The following is a 24,564-nucleotide window of genomic DNA, read 5'->3' as shown; positions in this document are numbered from 1 at the left end:
ATAACAATATCAAGACCAGGCATTCAATTCTTATCATGATTAGACACAATAGCTTACAGATCCTATCTAAATTTTTGGTTGTAAATGATTTGCTAGAAAAAACACATTAGAATGAAATCCCATTTCAAACAGAATGGAATATTGTTTCATTTATTTAAAACAATCAAGAATCACCTACTTGATATCCGTAAAAAAAAAAAAAATTAATGCAGCTGATTAGTTCCAGACACAAACATTCCGATCTTCAAAAGCAACTCCGGTAGAAGTAAACACACATAAACAAAATTAAAATATGATGTTGGCACTATCAATGGCCATCTGAACTTGGTAGTTGACATAAATTTGTTTTTTATCACAAAGGCCAAGAGCATGAGATTCTGACCAAAAGAAGTTGAAAGAGTGTGCTATTAGACAGAAAGAAACCATTGCAATTCAATTCTGCAAATTAATATGCATAAATGAACTTATTATTTATTGATACAATATATTTTCATCAAGGAAGAAAACTGTGCGAGAGGCATAAATCTTGCCTGCTTCCTTGCTTTTTCAGTTTTTCGGTCTTCTCCTTACATTTATAAATGGTCCTAAGCTATGTCTAAAGATGTAAACAAAACAAATTAATTTTTTTAGCATACACTGTCAATTTTTTTTTAGAAAAACATACCGTCTATTATCACAAAAATTGACAAATGAAAACTAAATACTGTGAAATCAAATTTTACAAGCGTCAACACGGCTCTTATGCAGCTGAAAGGCTGGGTTTACCCAGGTTCCACAGCTGCATTGGATACCCGACCAGTTGAAATAACCCAAACGTGCCTGACATCCAATGCAGGAGAGTTTCCCTTCAATTGCACCCTCTTCAACTGATCACAAATATATATGAAATTGGAAATGAGGTGCATAAACCATACAGATTTGTTTTAGCTACAATAATTTTACTTAACATACAGTAAGGCATTTCTTTTAATAGCAGTCTCACGATTAAGAAAATTACCTGTTGTCATCCATTGCAGAGGCTCCACAAATACAGATGTGCATTCAGGTTCATGACGATCGTCGAAAAAAGATCCACGGCTTCTGTTTTTCAATTTAAAACAAGGCTCACCTTCTCCTGGAAGATGAGACACAACATTATCTTTTGATGCAACTGCTCTCCTGCACATTTTGCAACGATAACTTATACCAAGCTTCTCCCGATCATTACATTCCTGGGAAGTTGGCATTTCAACTGGAACAGTTGGTGACAGAATAGGTAGACCAGGATCGGCTTCAAATTTGGAACTGTCAATTTTTTCTCCTCTGCCATATGCTTCCCCTTTGTCAAGAGAAAGTTACTTTAAGAAAAATCTAAACATGACTAAAATATGGACATTAAAAACATTACTATGCTTTTCTCAATAATTCAATAGTAAATACATATCTTAAATGAGGATAATGAATTTCAACAAGAAAACCAAAGCAAAAAGATTTGATACAAATTTCAGCCCTACTTAAATAGGACTAGAATCAAATAAGGAAAAGTGAGGCGACCAAGAAAATTTTAACAACAGAAATTGCAAACTCCAACTTAAAATCCTTTGTTCAATATAATGGATTTGTGGATAGAAACGGGCTTGTGTTTCGTTTTCTCAAATAAACTTCAAAAGAATCCCAGGTGCTATCCTACTTTACTAAGAATTATGGAGATGATTTCTCTTTCTTGTAAAGCAGTAATGACATGTAATGTCCCCACTTTGAAATAGAATTTAATGATAAATAATAATAATAAAATTTAAATACTAAAAATTAAATTAAAATATAAAAGATATAATTAAATATAATTAATTATAAAATATAATCTAATTAAGTTAATGAATGGTCAAAAGAAATGGAAGGAAAAGTTGTGACTCCCTCAACAATGAGATATAAAAGGGAGAAGAGAACCTCATTTGAGAGGGGGATAATTTGGAAATGAGAAGTGCACATCTGATTTAAATAAGTGCAGACCTGATTATGAAAGGTTATGTCCCCTTCAAAGGGCAGAAATAATGAAGAGTTGCACTCTTTCAAAAGGTGCTAATGGTGAAAGGGTGCGTCTCTTGCCAAAGGGCATGCATGATGAAGAGGTGTGACCTCTCCCTCACATTGAGAGATATCCAGCAACATCACCATGGATTGGATCAGATCAGAACCATTATTAAGTTACAGGCAGTAGCATCTTTGTTCTTGGTGGTATGCATGGGGATGTGCTGAATATGTATGCTTAATATATGAAGCCTGATAATGTTGTTATGCAGAATTTAGTAGTAACATTAATATAGACTGCAATGTGTATGACAGTCATACTTAATTTCATATATATTCATAATACATAGAGGAAATTATAAAGACTGCCAGCAAGGATAGGAAAGAGGAAGAGCTCAGTGACAGGTATGTATATAAAGGGTTTCTGATTTAATATTGGAATATAACAGCCAGTATTCTGTATATTAAAATCCTATATGTATATAATTAAATATAAACTGTTGTGTATGATCTTAATTAAATTAGCAGCATTAATACGATATAAAGCTGAATAAGCAAATAATATATAATAATTGCATATGAGGGACTCTCTTAAGTACGCCACTCCATAGTGGATGCCTAAACCCTGCCACATGGGGCCAAGAGAGGTGGTGGTTGTGATGAGGGGGAACAGCGATAGGAGACCTCACTGGGTACGCCACTCCATGATGGATGCTTAACACCTGCCACATGGAGCCAAGAGGGATGTAGCATCTGCTCTTGGGCCTAGGGTGGAGGGTCTCTTGGACACCCTATCCAGCTAGCCTACCCTAGTGCACTAAGAAATGGATAATAAAGAATGACAACTAACCTACAAGCTGGTTTTATCTAACAAACATAATACTAACGGTAATTAATACATAAAAAAGAATTTTATCACTCAATCTAATGCATTAGTATATGTTTCAGTTTATAAGTATTACTTCATATGTGTTCTCTAATTTTAGTATACAAAGGTACTCCCATAAAATTAATTACCTTAGATTTGGGCAAGTTTAGGTTAATTTAAAGTATAACTAATTAGGGGACATTACATGACAAAAGAATTCAGAAATATGACAGTGAAAAGTAATTATATGTAATCCTTCTCAAAGACTTCATGCATTCAAAGTGCCTTGCTTTCTTGTCTGTGCAAATAATTATGGGGAGTATTTTCTTTCTAAAAAATTGTAATAATAAAATAGAAGATGAAAGACAAAAGCTAACTTTTTTCATAGCTTCAGCAGCTTCATCGAAGGATTTTCACAATCAAGAAAAGTCCACTACACAGCATACCACATTCACGGTCCATCATGCACCAAGGCTATCAAGCATGAGGGTATCTTTTTCCCATTTCCTATGAAAGCGAGGGAGCTAAAAGAGTTCCATGACTCCAAAATAGGAAAAGCTAGAAGCCCCAATAAGCATATTATTTCTTTGGAGACATGTTTATAAGAATGAAATAAAAACTCAGAAAGATCCCATAAAATGCATATTGTAGCATACATCATCCTCCAGTCCACTGAGCTGTTAAATATGCCATATACAAGCACTATTTTGGAAATACCACCAAGATTTAAACCAGCTATATTTCCATCATTTTCTTTGATATACTCTTCAAAGAATGAAAGCACAAGATGCCAAAGGTGTACAGTTCTAAAGTGAAAAAAGTTGAGTCCATTCAAGATATAAAATTGGCAAAATATAGTGATGAAAACAGCTGGCTAAATGACCAGATACCAAAGCCATCTTTCTCTATAAATTGCATTATCCTAAAACCTTGCCAAATGATGCATGGGGTTGGGTTCGCATGCATTGCGGGTCCTTAAGGCAGGCACATACTTTTATTTTTCTATCAAAGGTTCACCAGCCTTGGATATTAAAAGAGGCTTAGAGAGAATATCCAACTGAAACCCAGCTTGATCCAATCGGACCTAGACAATCCACTATGAGCATCCTTTGATCCTGGATTGGCCCTTTTGTGATGCCAGCTCCATGTTTTCCTTTTTTATTATAGTTTCCTTCTTGTTCTTTCTCTGTACCTAAAGGCTTAGTCCAATAAGTTCAAATTTCCATATTCACTCAAACTATTTCATCTGTCAAATAGAGATGAAGCAAGTATAGGACGTGTCTGTTTCTCCAAATACAACCTTAAACAAAATCCAGACCCCAGTCCTCATTAAAAATTGGAAATAAATTAAAAATAAGCACTACAGGAATCAAAGAACAGATATGATAAATTAACAATGCGTGTCTACATTGTCAATTAGTTCACTTTATGACTAAAAAAGAAAGAATAACTGTGCAAATGAAAAACTGGGACTTCAATAAAGAGATTGCTTGACAAAAAAAATTGACCCCAGGAGATGCTCAGTCGCTGACTACTACATACAATTCTGCCTGAGGCGTAGACAGGCAGCGACCCTCAAGTAAATCTTAATAGATTTTACTTTCTTTTGTTCACACACCAATGTATGCATTTCAGGTGTTATCACTTATGCATCCCGAAGCCAACTTGAGGCTAAAGGTATGGTTACTAATTATTTTCATGAGGCCAAATTAATTGTTGATATATTCAATTAAGCACTTCATTTCAACTGCATCTCTATAAAAACAGGTAATAGATGCCGAGTGTAAGCGGCTACTAACTCTGCTAAAATATTTGTAGCTCCCATTGGGAAGAGAGTCCCTTTTGTGATCCCAATCTATATCTTGTGTCTTTTATCTCGTGTATGCTTGCCATTCACAAATTGCTGTAATGTCCCCTATTAAGTTTAGGCCTATTTTAACCATGATTAATCTATTTCTATATATTTTGACTTTTAAACTAACTTGAGTAGGAGACAATTCATTCTCAACATGAATCAAATCAGTGATAACATAATCTTTTCCTGATATTGAATTGATAATTCAATCCGACTCATAGTTTCGTATTTATTTTGTTCATTCAAATTACTATTTCTATATATATATTGTATATTCAGATAGTATTACACTATATGTTTTACTGCAGAGTAATTCTTTATAAATAATTATTTGACTGATCAACCCTTATATATATATATATATATATCAAATTATATTTTCAAAAATATAAATTACTAGCACTGCCATTTACTAAAACACTAATCATTATTCTACCTAGTACCTGTAGTGGCAGACAGATCTGACAAGCGTCATATCTGGTCTGCCCCTGTATGTGAAGTTAAGTATGAAATATAATCTATATTAGTATTACTCTTAAATATTACTATTAAATCCTGCATAACAAATATTATCAGGCTATATATATTAAGCACATTCCCGTTCATACCACCAAGTCCCAAGATACTAACTTATTAACAGTTCTGATCTGATCTCGATGTCTTGCAGACTATTAATACCCCTCCATGATCGATAATTGATGATGATTGATACTGCTATTTTCTGAAGATATGTTTTGCCGACTACTGTTCGATATTCCTCTCTGAAGATGTATTTTTTGGATCGATTCCCTAATATACCTTTCAAGAGGGAGAAGTTACATCCTTTCATGTCGATAAGACACGTCTCCTTCTCAACGTGTCATTTCATACCAATTGATTTATTATTCCAAGGGTGTCGATTAGTCTCCTTCTCATATCTGTTGCCTAATTGTCTCTAATCATTGTTTATCATTAAGGTATTTAAAGTAATCGCTGATATTATGGTGAATGTATTAATAGTTGCAATATCTGTGATTCTGTCATTGCCGCCACATACATCTTTTTGAAGGGGTTGTTCATTAGCGGAATTAATTCTAATATCCGTTGGTGTCACGAAGAAACCGTATTTCCCATTCTTACTATGTGTACTCACCATAGTGACACATATATCTCATCATCCGAATAATTATATCAAACACTCAATATGTTCGGCTCCTCAATTACTTAAATATCGGTTCCTCAATGTTTATTCCCAATAGTTATATTTGCATCAAATAATACTATAGGCTTACTAGAATCTGTAACGGAACATACTTGTCTTCAGAAATATGGCTTTCACCTATAGCCAATCGACTTGCTAAACATTGATATCTTATAGAATATCAAACTGGATCTCTTCGATAATACGGATTTCCTCTAAACTTCACACTACATAATTAACTCCTATGAATACTCCACTCACTTTTAGGTGTCCCTCGCATTCATTCTGTTCAAGTCCTCATTCTTTAATGTCAATAATAATATATATGTTCTGCCTTCGTATATAATCGATATGATTGTTATATAATTAAGGAATGTCACTATATGTTGAATGGTCTTCTAATCTTATATCGGTAGATATCTTCATGTCTACAATTAATCATTGCTGCTTAATGAATTGTAAGTTATCTTTAAAGATAATACAAGGAGCTTATTTTAGTTGTTCAGTGCTATAGACTTATCATTTGGATGGGGACATCACAATTGCTGAGTAGAAGAATATCCGTGGTCTTTAATGCAACACATTAACATCAAAGATTTGGTGTGTTTTCCTTCCCTGACCCATCCGGGTTCTCAGAAGTTTATATGAAGGTGTTGCACTTAGAATCAAGTGACAAATTATTTGAATAATTTCAGCCCATGTTTTTACCACCAGAGTATATTGTTTCAGCCTTTCATGAACTCAAAATTTCAAATCAACTGTGTATCATCTTTAGGGGGAATGACAAACACCAAGTTGAAAAATCCAATAAAATTTTATTCAGAAACTAACAAAATAATGGAAGCAAAGTGTTTACAGTGGGGTTATACTAATACATAATCAAATATTTTGGATGAGAACGTACCATGTTTGCAAAATAATAGTCATGCACTGCATGGTTTCGCTCATAAATACCTTAAGAGAAATGCCTGGGACTAATGCCTCAATCAACAAAGGTAAGATCCAAACATACAATAATGGCAATAAGTCAATGTAGAAGATAGATCACACGCAACACAAGGGATGATCATTGGCCACAATGCCCTAAACCCCAATATACACAGAAATAGAATAAACCCTTCAGGTAGGGTAACATCATACAATTCTACTTTTAGAAAAAGTTACTCCACGTTGTATCTCCAAGAGATCCCAAACACAATATCATACTCTCACATATCCTTGCAATGATAATCACCTCCTTCATATAGACCTCTTTATAAGATAATAGAGGGGTAAACCGTTAACCCCACTGTAGGCTTACTCATTACCTAGTATAACTAATTACATAAATTGTCCACGTGATGTGTGCCACATGTTAGCATCTCCATCCACCTAAATACTATTGAGACATGGACCAGCTAGGACTCGAACCTAGGACCTTCCATACGCTGCTGGAGTGCTCTACCACTGAGCTACTGGCCCCTCTTGGACCAGTCCATCGTCGGTCCGGGTGTGGCTTATTTCCAACACCAACACCCCCCCCTTAAGCCACGCCTCTCGTGTGCTTGGGCCTCCTAGCCTGGACCTGACTCTGATACCATGTTGAGACATAGACCAGCTAGGACTTGAACCTAGGACCTTCCATACGCTACTGGAGTGCTCTACCACTGAGCTATTGGCTCCTCTTGGACCAGTCCATCGTCGGTCCGCGTGTGGCTTATTTCCAACACCAACAAATACATTATCATATCATATCCCTAGGTACATAACATGCCATCCCTCCTTGACATGCTTCATCCCTAAAACATGGGAAGAAGACAAATAGCAAGATTGCATGTCATTATAAATATGATGCCTTGTCCTATCATCCAGCCATCATAGGTGATCATTGCAATGGTTTTAACTTGACGATATCCAAATCCCATCCTCAATCCACATTTCGCTACACCCATTTGTTTCCATTCCTCATCACAATAAATCCCTTTTTGCCATGAATAGCCATTACTCATATGATGCTATTGATTGTTGCAGTTGCTCCTTGGATTCCATGTAGATCCATACTATAGTGATTGACTTGTTGATTCCATGCAGTAACATTTTTCCATGATTCTTGCCTCTCACAATGACATAGATGCTTATATATTGCACCCTTTGCTATCACTAGAACCTTCTTTGATTCTTCACCGTTTGTTGTTGCTTGGTTTGCTGACTCAAGAAGGAGAATAGGCTATTCCTCTTTTCTCTTTACATCTGGCTCTTCTCGCTTGTCTTGTGAATTTTTTATGCACTCTTCAATAACTTCTTGAACTCGGTCTGCCTTGACTTTCCTTTGGCCTTCATTATGAATAATTTCCTATAATATAACCTTTTTCCTCCAATACCAAAGCTTCGTGAACTTCTTTTGCACATTCATGTTTTTCTAACCAAGGATTAACCAAGAATCATATTCAAAACATCCATATCCAAAGCATAATAGTTTAATGCAAAACATATTTCTCCATGGAGAGATTTAAATCTTCAAAAATTTGAGTATCATTGTCCACTATTTGGCTTTCCTTGATGCACTTTGCTTGTACCTAGAGTTTCTTGGTTAATTCCATGCCAATGAAGATATAATTGCTAGGATTTACAATAACAATAACCTGTGCCTTTTGATCTTATCCATTAAATTGAAGGATTGAATGTTCCTTCCTTGGAGCTGAAGTGCATGTACTCGTATTTATCATCTTCTCTTCATCATCCTCTTCTCCTACTCTTATTCCTCTTCCTCCTTCCCACTCCCCTTCATCTTCATGGTCATGTTCTTGTTCTTTTTTTCCCTTGATTATCATCACCCTTACTTTCTACTTCTTTTTCCTTGTGATCCACATCCCCATCAATTCTTACTTCTTTTGGTATCAATCTAACAAAAACACTTGTTCCAATTTATGAAAAGAAAAAACGTTCTATGTTTTAGATTCACATTTCAAGTATAAACCTATATATTGTTTCTATATAACCCTTTTACCATAAACGTGCTTGAAATTGAGCTTCCATTCTAATGCATTACCACTTCCATCAGAAACCTCCATTAGAACTAGTTTGATTCATGATGTTGTCGGCCTCAAATCCAAAAATTCAAATAACAAACCCCTACTTAATTTTGACAAGCTTTACAAAGATGTTAAAAAATCAAAAAAAAAATTGTCATATGTAACTTAGAGAGCAAATTTATTAAAAAACATAAAACTACAATAACTTGGCTAATATTGACAATCAAAAGCTGAATTTTTAGCTATAGCTTCCTTATCTAATCCTTAACTCCAATTTAAAAATTGTAAAAAAAAAAAATCATTGTAATTTGGAAGATATAGGTGAATCTTCAAAAATTAGGGTTTCATCCTTAACCTTGCCCAAATCATTGCTTTGACCACTTGGTATGATTCCAACATATGATAAGAAAATAATACAAATATAGATCATACACAACACAAGGGATGTTCATGGACCAAGATGCCCTACTATATCAATATGTATACAAAAAGAATGAACCCTTAAAGTCAAGGAACCCTGTACAATACTCCTTATGGAAGAAGTCGCTCCACATTGTATATCTTAAAGATCCCAAGCACAATATCACATTCCTCACATATCCTTACAATGGTAATCACCTCCTTTATATAGACGACCTTCCAATAACATAATGGAGGGGTAAGCCACTAATCCTAATGTAGGCCTACTGATTACCTAATATAATTAATTAATTACACAAGTTGTCCACATGATCTAATATAACTAAAGGGATATGTACCATATGACAGCATCATCCACCTGAATACATTATAATATCATATTCCTAGGTACATAACAACCAACCAATTTGTTATTTCGAAGTGATGTGTGTCAAGCTAAAATTTAATTAAGTGAAGAAGTCAGAGCTTAGGTAAAGAATAGGGACCATGGTCTCATTAGATAGCTTACATGTTCTAGATCAGCAACAAGGTATGGATATCCCTATGTAATGAATGACTCAAATGTGAGTATTAAAAGTTGAAACTGATTAGATATGGCCCATTCAGGATCATATTGTAACTTGGTGAGTTGAGCATGATTTTCCAAGCTACGTGAAAATTTACTCAAGAATGAATGTAAAGGACAATACGTAGAAATTCAAAGAAGCCAAATAGTTTTATGCATGGATTAATAATGCTTCTTCATTCTTTCATTCAAATACATTTACATATATGTATAGGATTTTTATTTCCTACACTATAGGAAACCTCTCCCTAACTATACGAGTTGTTCTAGATTTTTATTTCCTACACTATAGGAAACCTCTCCCTAACTATACGAGTTGTTCTAACAACTCATTTCCCTATAATCTCTTGTACAACAAACCATACTAACAATATAATAGTCTAACAATAATACAAAGTTGTTTGTCAACAACTTTATATCTAATCTAAATACTAATGTGAACACTAATTTCCAACATTCCCCCCTTAGTGTGAACATGGTACAAACTCACACCCTTTATCTACAGTAATCTCAACTCTTGTGGGTCATGATCTTGATTCAAAACGAAAGGCATCTCCCATCAACCTTTCATGGTTTTCACACAGGCTTACCACAAACCTCGACATGAACAAGAACCCATCAACTGTCCACCTCATGTGGTTTTCTGGATCCTCCCACAAACCCTTTCAAGATCCATGAACTGACTTACTTTGGTGCTTTTGTTCGCCACTATGCTTGTACATCAAGGAAGTTATATAGAAAGCAACATACATATTACAAATCTGAAAAACCCATACTAGAAAACCTTTCACATTACATTCCATAAGAACACAATGTTCTTAATTGTAGTCACTGTTATCAATCGCTGCCACTCGATCTCGAACAGTATAGACAACTGCCATTGCCATTGCCATTGGAAGCTGTCCTTGACTTTAGTCATTTTGGCACGAAATGGGAATGTAACATTAATAATTATTCCCCCCCACAATGTGAAATTTACACTTATTCACACAACCAGGAAAATTGAAAAGCATAGAAAATGAAATGCCACTAGAGCTGATAAGCAGCCTCGTCGTTGGTGACTGACGAGAGGACATTGATTGTCCTCTTTCATCCATTGCCTCTTGCCTCCAATTAATTTGCTACTTAGCAAATTTGGCGTTTAGGCTTAATTTTATAATGCCCCCTTAATATGGGTGTCACATACAAGCGATAGTGGGTCCAGTTACAATTAAAGCAATGCTTATTTTTCAAAAAAAAAAAATTACACGTTTTGCATTTTGAAAACCATACGCTTAATGACACAAGAATTATTGACTTGTTAAAAATACTCTATTCTAAACAAAATGATACGACTAAACTTTGACTTATAGATGTAGCTTACTTAGACTCAAAAATATGCAAGTATCTTCACACAGTAATAACAAAACTTAACATAAATACGCACCCTTACTAGCAGAGTACAACATTGGCGGTCCATCTATATCTCATTGAGGAGATCATGATATTGGCAACAGACTAGAGACGTGATTTCTTGGCTTACACCACTAATCATAGAGGAAGAAGATATGTATTTACCAATGTTACAACCAATAGCAAGAAGCACCGGTCCCTTCAACACGCTGAACCTAGATCAGAGTTAATGCACTGCTCGCAACAATCAAGAAGGAAGAGCTCCGCCACATCACACAGATTTGATCGCATGTAATTACGGCCTAACTGATCCAAGCCTCGATGCCACAACAGCAAGACTATCGATGTGAATGATAGAAGAGCCCAATCCCCTCAAGAAGAGCCAATGATAAAATAATCAGCTCGATCTTTATAGAGCAATATACGGCAGCGCCTCAGGATGTATGGAAAAACCATTGGACTTTTGACATAGCTACAGCAACCAAATCACTGGTCACCTCTCTCAAAAAACAGAAACCACCAAACGATAATTCAAACTATAGAAAACCAACGATTTGACTGTTGGCAATCATGTATACTGCCGCTACTAGGCTGCTACAAAAGCAGATCAAGCAGAAAACTAAACTCCATTCTTTTCGGAACTGCCTAGCAAATACTTATACACCGCTCCACAAATCAGCAAGCACAAACCTCCATCCAAGAGGGCGATACGACAAAAGAAGGTACCGATCAATAAACGAGGGCACCAATAATATCGATGCCATGCCTGCCACAAATCGTAGGTCTGAAGTAAGTGCCAAACAAAGAAGCACATCCTGACAGATAGTAATGTGTTGATCCAGATCAAAGTATAAATGAAGCTCGATAGATCTGGATATTATTTTTACATCTATTTACGTTTATCATAATCTCCTCTCCATTTAGATAGCCTCAGCATTAGTGATCTATAATCCCTCTAATTATGCTAGCTCTGATACCATAAAGGAAATTATGTAAAAATTCAGAGAAGCCAAATAGTTTTATCCACGGAATAATAATGCTTCTTCATTCTTTCATTCAAATACATTTACATATATATAGAATTTTTAAAACCTCTCCCTAACTATACGAGTTGTTCTAACAACTCACTTCCCTATAAACTCTCATACAACAAACCATACTAACAATATAATAGTCTAACAATAATACAAAGTTGTTTGTCAACAACTTTATATCTAATCTAAATACTAATGTGAACACTAATTTCCAACAGAATGCAGATTGCTTGAAAATGTATAAAGTTTCAGACCATTCATAGCAGATGATACAGACAAAGTAGTGCCAATTTTGCTGGTGGTGGAAGACATGACATTAGACTCTTGAGAGGTGTTCGAACAAGATATTACTGCAGCAAAAGACAAAAGCTATACAATGGGGATAAACCAAGATGTATCATATTGGGAGGGAAGCCGAGTTTCCTAAAGTTGTACAATAACTTCTAAAGCCAAAAGTTGACCAAAGATTCCCCCATTTCAACTGAATTGTAATTAAGTACACTAGTTGGATATTAATTTTCTATAATCTAAATTTGTTAAGGTTGTTGAGAAGCAACAGCCAAGATATTTCTCATCACAGATGGAAAAATTCCATGCATCTAAGAGCAAAAAATAGGTGTTGATGACAATAAAATTCAACACTAAAGAAAGAGAGGGCACTACATGGATAGAAGTTATTTATGCCAAGGCTCACTTCAACATTAAAAGAAAAGTTTTGAAAGGAGGGTCTACAATGAAAACCAATTCAAATCAGAGAACGGTTAGTGCCAAAAGCTATAGCAAGTTGGCAACACCAATGGATCAAGTTTGGCCTCAGCAGTTCAAGCATCAAAATGGGATGTACAGTGCACGGTGCTTATTTCAGGAAAATGACAATTGGCAGTGTTGTGAGAAATCATTTCTCACAATCTTGGAAACTACATGAATATCCAAATGGGAGTTGAACAGTACAAAATTGTTGTCTCTTGTATCCCTGTCAAGTTGGTGTAATATTTATCATTCCATATAGACAAGTTTTTGTAAACAATCCGTATTTGTTTGAATCCTTGTATAGCAGATTCAACATAATTAAAAAACCCTATTACAAGGATATATTTTTTGTGCTTGTTTTGCATAATTATTAATAGCATTTCATTCTTGAGTCCAACCTTAGGTTAGAAATATAAGAAGACCAGAAGTGGAACGAACAGGAATTGAATGATATTTACCGTTTATGTTATTTTATCTAGTTCTCAGTTGTAAACATTATAATGACTACCAAATCACATCTAAAGTTGAAGTTCATTGGATGACATTGTTCTTCAGCTACTTGTCTTTTGTATAGGCAAGTTATGAGTCACGGTTACTGGGTCAAATCAGGAAATGAATAAACGATCTTTAATCTGTAGAATCAGACTTTAACTAATTCTTCTCCAATCAAATTAGGGTTTAATGCTGAGTAGTTCTAGATCCACCAGCTCCGTTACATTTGGAGCATATTTCACAATAGCAAAGATATGATATAGTTCAGAAGAGCCTTTTACACTTCTTAAGTGTATAATGGTGCATGAAGATAAATTTTGAGACTCCAACTAACATCATGATAACTATGTGCAGGTGAGTAAGCATAACCATAATTCAACAACTCACTTGTCATTTTCTTCTGCCCCTAAAATTTGGCAAAGTTTACTCGCCAAGTTTCCTTGGTTTTATTGTGAGTCTTGAGGTGAGTACTCAGCAAGTCTGACACGTTGACTCATGCCACGTGCCATACGTGCCAAAAAATGCAGCATTAAAATTGATAAAAAATGAATTTTGCCTATTAAAAATTTAAAATTATGAAAAAATGTATGCCATGAAACTCTGAGTGGTTTTGAAGGTCTTCAATCACTGGTCCCACATAATGACAGAACAATTGCCAAGAATTCTTCTGCTGTTCCCTGCTCTCTATATGGTCAAAATCTATTGTAAATACCCACTCAAAGCCTTGCTGAAAAATCTACTAAATTGTCACAAGACCATGGAGACATTTGCTTCAACAAACACTAGGAAACCACCATCAATCTAATGCTTTGATGTTTGTAAACTAGCCAAGGTTTCTTCAAAGCAGCTATAGATATCTAAGGATGATATAACTAATGGAAAACTGTACATCTGTGTTCTATCCTTAGGAAAGGATGAAGCCCTAGACCCAAAGGAAACCTAGAAAGTAGATTCGTCACTGAAGGAATAAGCATGTGTTTTAGGGGTTTTATCCAACAAAAAAATTAATCAAAACACCACAAGCATGCTCCAAGGTGGATTTTGTCACTTGACTCTGGCATCAACCTTGGAGAAGCGCTTTAAAGCCATCTCTGCCCCTTATGATATGATTTTGCCACCTGACATTGGTTACAAACCCCTGAGGAACACTTTTGGAGAGTCTTTGCCAAACCTTGATGTATACATGCTTGGCATGCTTCTGATGACTATCCAACTACTTAAATTTTGTCCTTATCTTTTCAAGCATGCTCCCCACCTGCCTTTGCCATTTAGAAGTTGGCTTTGTCCTTGCAAGACCATTCTTGAACCTTATCTATCACTTGAAACACTTGGAAAGATTGTCAATCCATGCTTCTCACTAATGGCAAACAGTCCCATTGTGCACTTCAAAAAACACATTGTCACTTGAAGTTTTGGCTTTCAGCTGTCAAGTGCACACTTGGAGAGTTAATGCCACTTTCAAACTTAGAATAAGTTTTACTTCCCAATTCAGGTGTGCTTCTACATAACCTTTACGCTGGCAGACATTCTTCAAGCACACGCCCTAAAGGTCCATGCCACTCCTACAGCACTTAATCATTTCATCTTCTCTTAGACTGATTTACTGTTGGAGAAACATTAGACCTTGGATCACAATCATTAGCCTTACTTCCATGCACCTTGACATACTAATGGTACAACCCAAGACAGGAAAAGCAATAAAAGCATCATCATAACACTCAGCTTTAACATAGCAAATTGACAGATGGATCCAAAAAAACATGCGAAAAGAACTTCAAGGCAGAAAGTTTCACAGGTGTGCAACAGATGAAAAAGAAAAGTTATAGTTGTGAGTGTTCCAATTTTAGAATTTATGTTTCTATCGTTCATATTCAAACTTTGTTTAGTCATACCTATGCTTTCTGGTCTAGGATTTACTACAGCCATAACAAGTTTTCAGTTGGGCTCATGCTCATTACACTGTTGTAGAACAGAAGTCTACAATTCGAAAGCATGGCCAAAAATTAAGACTTCCATTTGGTTGATAAAGAAGGACAACATTATTTACACAGAATTCTTGCCATTTGAAGGATGCCAGGACCCTCGTAGTTGAACATTTTTTGCTACTCAATAAAGGTGACAATGCAATACCAGTGCCCTTTTACCAAATATATATAATTGAGTTTCTAGTTGGTTTCATTTTACTCCCCCTTATCTTACAACACTGATAAATGTTCTTCAAGAGCTGCATAGAAAGTTTCACTGTTCTCTCTTAAATTATCTGCATTGATTACTTCATTATTTAATGTGTTAAATTCATTGGCTAAAGCTATTACAGACTACTAAGTCTGTATAGGATCTAATGTACAATCACTTGTCATACAAAAGGAAACTGCTATTACTTTCCACAAAAAATGTGTTATTGACATCATGGATCTTTCCTACCCATTATAATCTTCCCATGCTCACAATTAAATACAAGTAATGCTGGACACCACCAAGAATGGAGTTGGCACGTGCCATGCATAATTCTGGATGTGCTAATATCAGATGCATTATCAAAAGCATAAAGTGATAAGGCAATTCAATCATATGTGGCTAATATTGATGCTACCATTCATATTGTGAAAAAGGCCCTTTGCCACAAGTGCTACATGTGGACAAAACACTTAGAATTACACATTTCCTAATAGAAGATGACCCAGAATTGATTATTAAATGCTTACATTAAGAAGCACCATCCTTTTTGACACAAAAGCAGCAGAAAAGAAATGATCAAAGACAGCCAAGGCCCTGTGTCTCTACAGAGAAGGGATGGATATCAAGAACATGGAAGAATTTCTCAGCTTTATCAGTTGTACTGGTGATCTGCTCTCCCTCGCACAGGTGGTCCGGGTGGTAGGGCTAGCTGTGGGGATTTACACCTCCTATGCTGGGAACCATGGTTCTACAGATGTATTTTTCTTCTTTTTAATGGAATGGGAGCTACCCACTCTAGTAGTGTTTATTTACCAAAAAAAAAGCAACATCCTCAACAAGTCACAGGACAATGTTTTCTAATAATAAAGAGAAAAACTAGCCGATGAATAAAAGAAATAATGCTCGCACACATTTCAAAAAAGGCTAATCGGTCAGGTGATAGGATGGCAAGGCTGGCACATGACATGGCTAATGGAGGACTGAAATTAAATAAGATATCTCTCAAACTCGATGGAACCTCTTTAGACTTTGGCAGCATAGTATATCCCATACTATACATACTTACCAAGTAGTCACTGACTTGCAATGAGTAACTTGACCAGAAACTTGGCACTCGCTGAAAAGTGGAAAACAGTGCCAAAAAACTGCAAAAACTCATGACTTCGTCTTCCTTTGCAAATTGCAACTGGCATTTGTACTGCCCCTGTGGTATGCCCTAATTTTCACTGTGTTTAATGACATGGCCACTGAAAAACATGTCTGTAGACTAAAAAGCATGTCCTAGATATGTGACTGTAGACTGAAAAACATGCCCAGAAACGTGACTCGAGTGAAAAATAACTGTAGAATGAAACATGCCCTCAACTGCGAAAACATGTGATTGTTTTTATAAGCAATTCAAGTGTTTTTTTAAGTTGCCAAGTTTTGCTGTGCTTTTGCCTAGTTTTTCCCAAATTTTTACTGAGTTGAAAATTTGGGGTATACTGGGTCTGAGGGACTCTTGAGTATGTGAACTTTAGTGTACCCATTCAAGCAGTTTGTTGTCCTCACTTACTCAAAGCTAAGAAGTTGTAGAGTCATGATGCATCTAGTCTCTTCGAGCTATAAATTACAGGTTACCATGGGAGAGCAATACTTGTATATAATATTATAAAGGAAAGAGGTGGTCAAACACCAGCCTAAGCAACATTTCATGTGAGAGTCTGTCATAAAGAGAGTAGCTACCAGATTTAAGTTTCTCTAATGAACTCACCACCAACACAATCTACAAAAGAAGGTAAAGTAGCAAACCCTCTTCTGATCTCTGCAGTTAGAAGTCCAATCCACCATGTACCCTATATCTGCATCTCAGTTTAGAGTTTTATCATGCACCACAAAGGCTCAACCCTAAGGTCATAGGCCCATTCTTTGCAATTCGCAATGCTGTCGTCCTCCAAAGAGTTCACCCAATGCAACAAAATCAGCTGAACTTCAATAAAGTCAAGAAACAACAGGGGGAAGACCAATTGTGTTCAATGATTATAAAGAGATATATCATATGATTTTTGTGACACAGCACAATGAATGCATGTACAGGCAAATCAAGGAAGTGAACCTGCATGTCCAAGAAGTAATGAAAATACAGCATTAAAACCTTGAACTCTACCTTCACACACATCATTGAACCGTGAACAGCCCCTACGAGTTGGATTCATCTATTACGCAACAAACTGGACAGCTATAGTTGAAGACTGTCACACACTGCTCTGTCTTTACTGCAAATCCCTGAACTGTGTACTCACTTAGCCCATAAGGCATACCGCATATATGTTGTTGGAACGAATAATTGAATCTCCCAGCCAGTTCTTAGCAGCCAAAAATGAAATCAAGTTTCAAGTTGAGCAACAAGCTCACATGAATACTTTTCTGTAAGCTTTTCGTTAAGCTTACCAAATGCCACCTGCACAATTGTTGTAGCCATGACAGGAATAATTTCATCCTCCATATAACTATCCTACTTCAACAGCCAGGGAATGGATGATAATCTCTTGCACTTCCAGACACTCCATTTTTTCAAGATGTGAACAGATATATTTCTGGGACCATATTCCTGCATATTCCTGTCCATGCCACTTCTGTATTTTTTAATTTTTCACTGTCATGATCAACATGATATATTTCTGGGAGCATATTCTCATCTTCTTGGCAGCTGCAGAATTTATTTATTTTGACAGCTATGATAATCATTCAAAAACATGTTGAGTAGAGTCCAACAGGATAATTTCAGTATCCGTTAAGTTCATTTGATAAATACTTATGACAGAAAATATCTGTGGAAATTTATCCGCAGATTCCTCTGATCCTGCAAATTTATGATCACTTTTCTATAATATAATATATTATTTATTTTTTTCTTAACAGAAAAGCACATTGCAATCTTGTAGTGGAAGCAGAGAAACAAGAATCGCCAGAAATCGCCGAGTTTGGGCGATTTCTGAGTCGAGTCAGGCTCGGACTCGGACTCGGCCGAGTGTGGGGCCCAAAATCGCCCAAACGCCCAAACTCGGCCAGCGGCATGTAAATTTAAGTAAAAAAAAAACACTTCTAATATGTTTCGAATTGATTTTTTTTGGTTTAAATTATGCTTTGAGCCTAAAAGTGAACTTTTCACTTCATTTCATTCATTTGGCAAAATAGGAGGAGAAAGGTGAGTTGTGAGGAGAAACAATAGAAAAATAACACCCGATGCCTTTATAAAATAATAAAAGTCTTTTGGCCTCACGGGGCACTGCCCCTTGACCCCAACTTGGGGGCGCTGCTCCCAAACCCACGTCGTAAAATTAGGGGGGAAACTGCGCTGATAAAAGTAAGGAAATTTTAACCTCTGAGTCTGATTAGGCTCCATATAACAACATATACTTTCATTTGGTGCATCAAAAGTTGGAAAGATATGATGACATGGATTTTTTATTCCATGAGTTTTGTAATATTGTATACATTTAACAATATTTATATATCTATGTTTGTTATTTCCTTCAGCTACAATTTGCATTTATGCTTATGTGACTGATGTATACTTATGTATGTAATCAGATTAGCTTCTATTTGATGATGTTATTGTGTCTTTAAGGTGTATTTAATAAAGGGTGCATGAAACAAGTTTTAAATCTTTAAAAATCTCTAAATTTCTTGAGTTTTTCACATTGCCGAGTCCAGCCGAGTTTTTTTTGCCGAGTCCGAGTCCTGAGTCGAGTCGGCCTCGCCGAGTCCGAGTCCCGTTTCTATGAGTGGAAGAGTCCAACAGTGATTGCTAGTAACCAAGGTAACCAACTTCACATTCCAATGTGCTATGACTGAAGCAGGAATCATGTTACTATACCAACATGAGGAAAGTACACAATATTTGCTTACCTAAGATTTTCAAGCGAAACTTTTTGTATATAGAGCTAGCATGATCAACCTTAAAACCCATCTCTTCAAACATTTTCAACTGCAAAACCCAAAAAGAATTAGCATCATTTTGTCATTTCCAATCAATAAAAGAGTATTTTAGCCACTGATTACAGGTTTAAAAAAAGGAAAGGGAGAAACATAACCTGTTCCAAGAAGCCATCATTAGGACAAGCTGATTCACTTTGTTGTCTTAGGGATTCAAGTGCATCTGCAACAAAGTTTTAGACTTTTAGTGGACAGCATGAGATGAACAGATGAAAAAACCAGTAAAACTGATCCATTTCTATATTGCACAACATAAATACACATAAGCGAGATAATTTGCAAGTGACAAGCAGCCTCAAATTTAAAACATTTTCAAATATAACCACCAGAAAATCACAGAATCTGTACCTTCTTGGGACAATTGCTCTGTTTTCATAAGATATGCTGTTACTACAGATGCACTGCAAAATAGAGAAAGGATATGCAGTTACTACAGATGCAGAAAACTAGAATACAACATAAAAGAGGTTCAGTGGATAAATAAGAGATCTATTAGCTATTGGCAATTGCCTCAAATATAAATAACTCTGTTGTACATAAAATAAGTGCTTGAAATTTTAGCCATTCTAAGAAAAAACGGTAAAAAAATATTACAATAGTCAGAATAAAGCAGATATAGTACACTAGAATAAAAAATAACGATTTCAAATGAAGGATATTATAAAATTCATTTAACTGAAAGGGATACGATTTCAAATGAGGGATAAAATAAAATTCATTTAACCATAAGGGATCTATCTGGTCTCCCTTCTAATCAAAACTTATTTCATCTTTCAAAAACTCCATTTCTGCACACAGTGTTCCCACCATTTAGTAAAGTGCAAAAGATTTCACCTGAAAACTTGTCCTTGTATTTTGATATTGTACGAAAATGTTTTATCCCTTTATATACTCCCTCTCTTTTTAACATATCTAATGAACTTTTAACATTTTGCAAAAATGATTTTCCAATACCCACGCAAAACACAGGTTGTGTTTTATGAAAACCAAGCAAAATGTTTGTAGACATGGCTATCAAACAATCGTCCAAAGTTTTATAGCATAGCATGACTTCTCCATCAGAAACAAGAGAGACTACAAATTCCAATTCTACAAAATCGAATTACTTCCTCAGAACTTAATCTCACAGCTATGGTTAAGGACATGGCTTCCTTTTCTGTTCCAATATGAATCCATGCCTGAAGTTAACCTCAAAACTTTCATTGAAATAAATGCAGTTTTTCTTCCTTGAAAGAAACATTTTAAGACGTTTTCTTGAAACTGCATCTATTACTGAATTCAAAAATAAATTAAACTCCTATATAAGCACAAACACATGGTTGTAGTTTTTTATTTTCAGGCAGGTTTCTTGATTTTCTTTTTGAGCTGCTCAGGCTTGGAGCCCATATGCTAATCTGTGCTGTAAGAATTACCCAGCTTTAAAGACGTTACTCAGCAGGTGACATGCTTTATTTCACCAGATGACTTGTCGAACATATTTGATCACAGTAGGAATCACCCCATCCCTGCTAAAAATAAAATCCCAATAATCTCGCTCTGAATACCCAGTAAGAAGATTTAACCTACTCAATTACGCAATGGCTCATAGAAATGCTAAAACGATGGAAAACAGCCATTGAACTGCACTGAAGACAAGATAGATTACACAGAAGATCATGAAAGTGTATGGGAACTTTAAAATTTTAATTTGGACTGTTTGCTCAACAAATAGAGCAACTTAAGCATATTGGATAGGAAACTGTCAAATCACAATAACAACATCATTCTTCTCTTTGTTTGGTCAGATTTGGCACTAGAAAGTGAGATTGAATTGATGGTTATAAGATGGCATTCGCTCAGCAAATCTCTTTCAATAAAATCGACATCATGCATGGCACTAAACAGAACCATATATAAAACCCAGAGATGGTAGAACATACAACAAAAATTGATCCATAACACGCTAAAAATCACATCCAAAAATGGCAGAAAACCAATTAAAACTTATTAATTACACAAATAACCTAAAGGCTCTGCAATTAAAACTAATAACCTTCCTCGTCACGGATTGAAAGCTACTCCAAATACTAAGTCTCCAATAGAAATATGCACGGACCTTAAACCAATCATTTATCTTATCTAAATTACTCAATTTCAATTATACAACAGAAATAAATTCCTTTTTAAAGGACAGATACGGAATTACCGCCAGATTACAAATTCGAGGGAAAAACAACTGAATGGTTAATCAAAACTTCAAAACATCCAGATATTATTTAACTTTTTCTAAAAATCTTCAAAATGAAAGCTTAAAATTATCCAAATTTTATAAAGAAAAATAAAACATCATCGAAATCTAACTACCTTCTAGAAATACCTTAAAAAAACGTACCTTCTAGAAACTCCCGCAAAACAGTGAACCAGAATAGCCCCTTCCCGGCGCCCTCGCTCTATGAAACCAAGGCAGGTGTCCAGATAATCCAATAAATTCTCATTTTCCATGTCCCTCAAAGGAACGCCCATCCTTAATATATTCAACTCAGGTCCCACAAGCTCCAGATTGTACAGCAACTTCCCACGCTTATCAGCTGCTTGATTTTCTTCATCAGAGCTACTGGAGCCATTGGTGGTGGGGTTTTGACCGTCTTCCTTGTAAACTTTCTCGACCTCCTTGGTCTGAGCCTCGAACCCCCGACGCCAGTCCGAAAAGAATGTAATATAGGCCGAGCTTAACAGAGACAGAATATGTGTTATTTTAGAGCTGCCATTGGTGATGATCTCTGCCGCGTCTCTGATGTCCCCAATGAACAAACCCTCCCTCACCATAGCAGGCATGGCTGCCGCTCTGCCTTTTTACTAAAATACGTCTACGAATGAAAATAATACAGGCATTAATACAGGGAGAACCCCATGGACTACAGTTACTACAGCTATAGTCCTCTCTACTCTCCTTCAGGGTTTGTCCTCTATTCTTGTTGAGGGTGCATGCATTATTATACTCCATGAAAGATAGATTGAGTGATTGAGAGGTGGTCGTTTTTTTCTAGTAAGCGTGTGGGTCATGGGGTGGCAAACATGCTCTCTACAGGGTGATACGAGTGACCATTGTATTGTTAGTTACCTTGATTCGTTACCAGACCATGTCACCATCCAAACCGAAAGGTATTTAAGGTGCTTCATTTGTGGCATTCCATTCACAAAACTTTTATGACAATTGCCCAGAACAGCTTGGATTGTGAGGAGAACTCTTGTGGGCCATTCTCGGTTGCATTTGGAATATTATGATGGGCGAACTTTTGTTCTTTATATAAGTTGGAAGGACACGCAAATAAAAATAAAAGGTAATAATTATATCGTAATGTTCAAAAATGCATTCTAACTTTATTTTTAAGTTTATTTTAAGGTAATGTTTTGAACAATTGGCATGATCATGCGTAATGTTTGACTAAATTTGACTAAATTTGATTGATACATGCATATACTGACAATTGGCATGATCATGTGTAAAGTTTGATTAATTTTTTATGCATGTATATACTAATAATTGGTATGATCATGTAAAAAGTTGGCTTATTTCTTTAGTTTTTTAACTTATTTACGCATATAGTTATATTTATACACTTGATTCTATCATATCTTCGTACGTACAATTATACTTCTATTATATTTGCTCATTTATTATGTTCTCCTATGCACCTACTTGAATCATGTGTTAGCCACCTAGACCTAATAATTTGCCTACACCAAGACAAATTCTTCACTAGCAAGGGTGGCCCTAGTCATTTTAAATTTTGAATTCAGCTTACTAATCGCATGTATTCTCTCTCTAAATACATGTTTGGCATAATTTAATGTTATGTGCTGATATTTAAATACATTCAATGTATTAATTATAATCACCCAAGAATCTTCTAATCATCAAATAATCAAGCAATCTTTCTAGAGCATTAGACTGGTTATTAGTAACACGTTTAAATTTGGTGCACTAAAAAGGTGTAATGCATTTGTATTATAGGGCCTTTAACTATTGTTCTCAGTCATTGTTCACTTTTTCGAGGTTAATCTAGGAGAACTTGTCTTATTGGAATGAATCGACAATTCATAAGGTATTTCTAAATACCACCAAGTCTCCAAATATTTAGAAAAAGCAGAGAAAACGCTAATTCACACTTGGTGAGTAGAGGAACAAAAACATCAATCACTATGTGCAAGGTAAAGTCCAAACTCAAAGTATAAATCCATTACCACAATTTAGTCACATATCTATAATTTTTTACTTCATTGGAGTATTGATCCAATGTAGGCACTTTCACTTCACTAATAGAGGCAATATTTTTAGAGCATACACATTCTAATTGCAAAATCTCTCAATCTTCAATCATCGAGCTAAGTGCCTCTATCTTCTTATTTTACCCTACAATGGTAAGTGCATGTGTCAAAATCCAATACCCTACTTGTTGAACAAAATGTTGTCATTGATGTCAAAGGTGCATGACAAATAGTTGTTTGTGTTGTTGTTTGTTTTGTCATAAATGTCAAGGTGTATGGGAGTTTGCTAAAGTTTTAATTACTTTTGCCATGACATGCAAAGCATTTGAAGGATAGAGTCAAGTATGCTTGATAGCTCTCCTAATGTTATCAGTATTCTTCAGTATCAGCTTTTCATGACTAATTAGCATATTTGTTGTTGTTTGGAACTTTCTATGCTATTGTGTTTGTGGCTTAAAAATAGTATGTGCACCTATTTGCATTATCTTAGTGTTCGGTACTACATTTTGTCGCAATTGATATTTATGGCTTGTGGTTTGGAAGTAAAGAAAAGTTGCATAGTTGCATATGATGTATCAAAAAATAG

At 35.6% G+C, this 24,564-nt stretch overlaps 1 protein-coding gene across 1 annotated transcript; it reads right to left on the bottom strand.

Moving 5' to 3' along the window:
- Window positions 1-451: 451 nt before the first annotated feature.
- Window positions 452-22,882, bottom strand: LOC131035468 (uncharacterized). Its single transcript, XM_057967165.2, has 6 exons — window positions 22,102-22,882; window positions 20,079-20,131; window positions 19,829-19,893; window positions 19,644-19,722; window positions 998-1,318; window positions 452-866 (listed from the first exon to the last, which is right to left on the bottom strand). The coding sequence occupies exons 1-6, from the start codon at window positions 22,542-22,544 to the stop codon at window positions 712-714; spliced, it is 1,116 nt and encodes a 371-aa protein (XP_057823148.1). The 5' UTR covers window positions 22,545-22,882; the 3' UTR covers window positions 452-711.
- Window positions 22,883-24,564: the final 1,682 nt, after the last annotated feature.

Source organism: Cryptomeria japonica, chromosome 10 (assembly GCF_030272615.1).
Source record: "Cryptomeria japonica chromosome 10, Sugi_1.0, whole genome shotgun sequence".
Lineage (NCBI taxonomy): Eukaryota > Viridiplantae > Streptophyta > Pinopsida > Cupressales > Cupressaceae > Cryptomeria > Cryptomeria japonica.
This window is presented reverse-complemented; position numbering and strand designations above follow the sequence as displayed.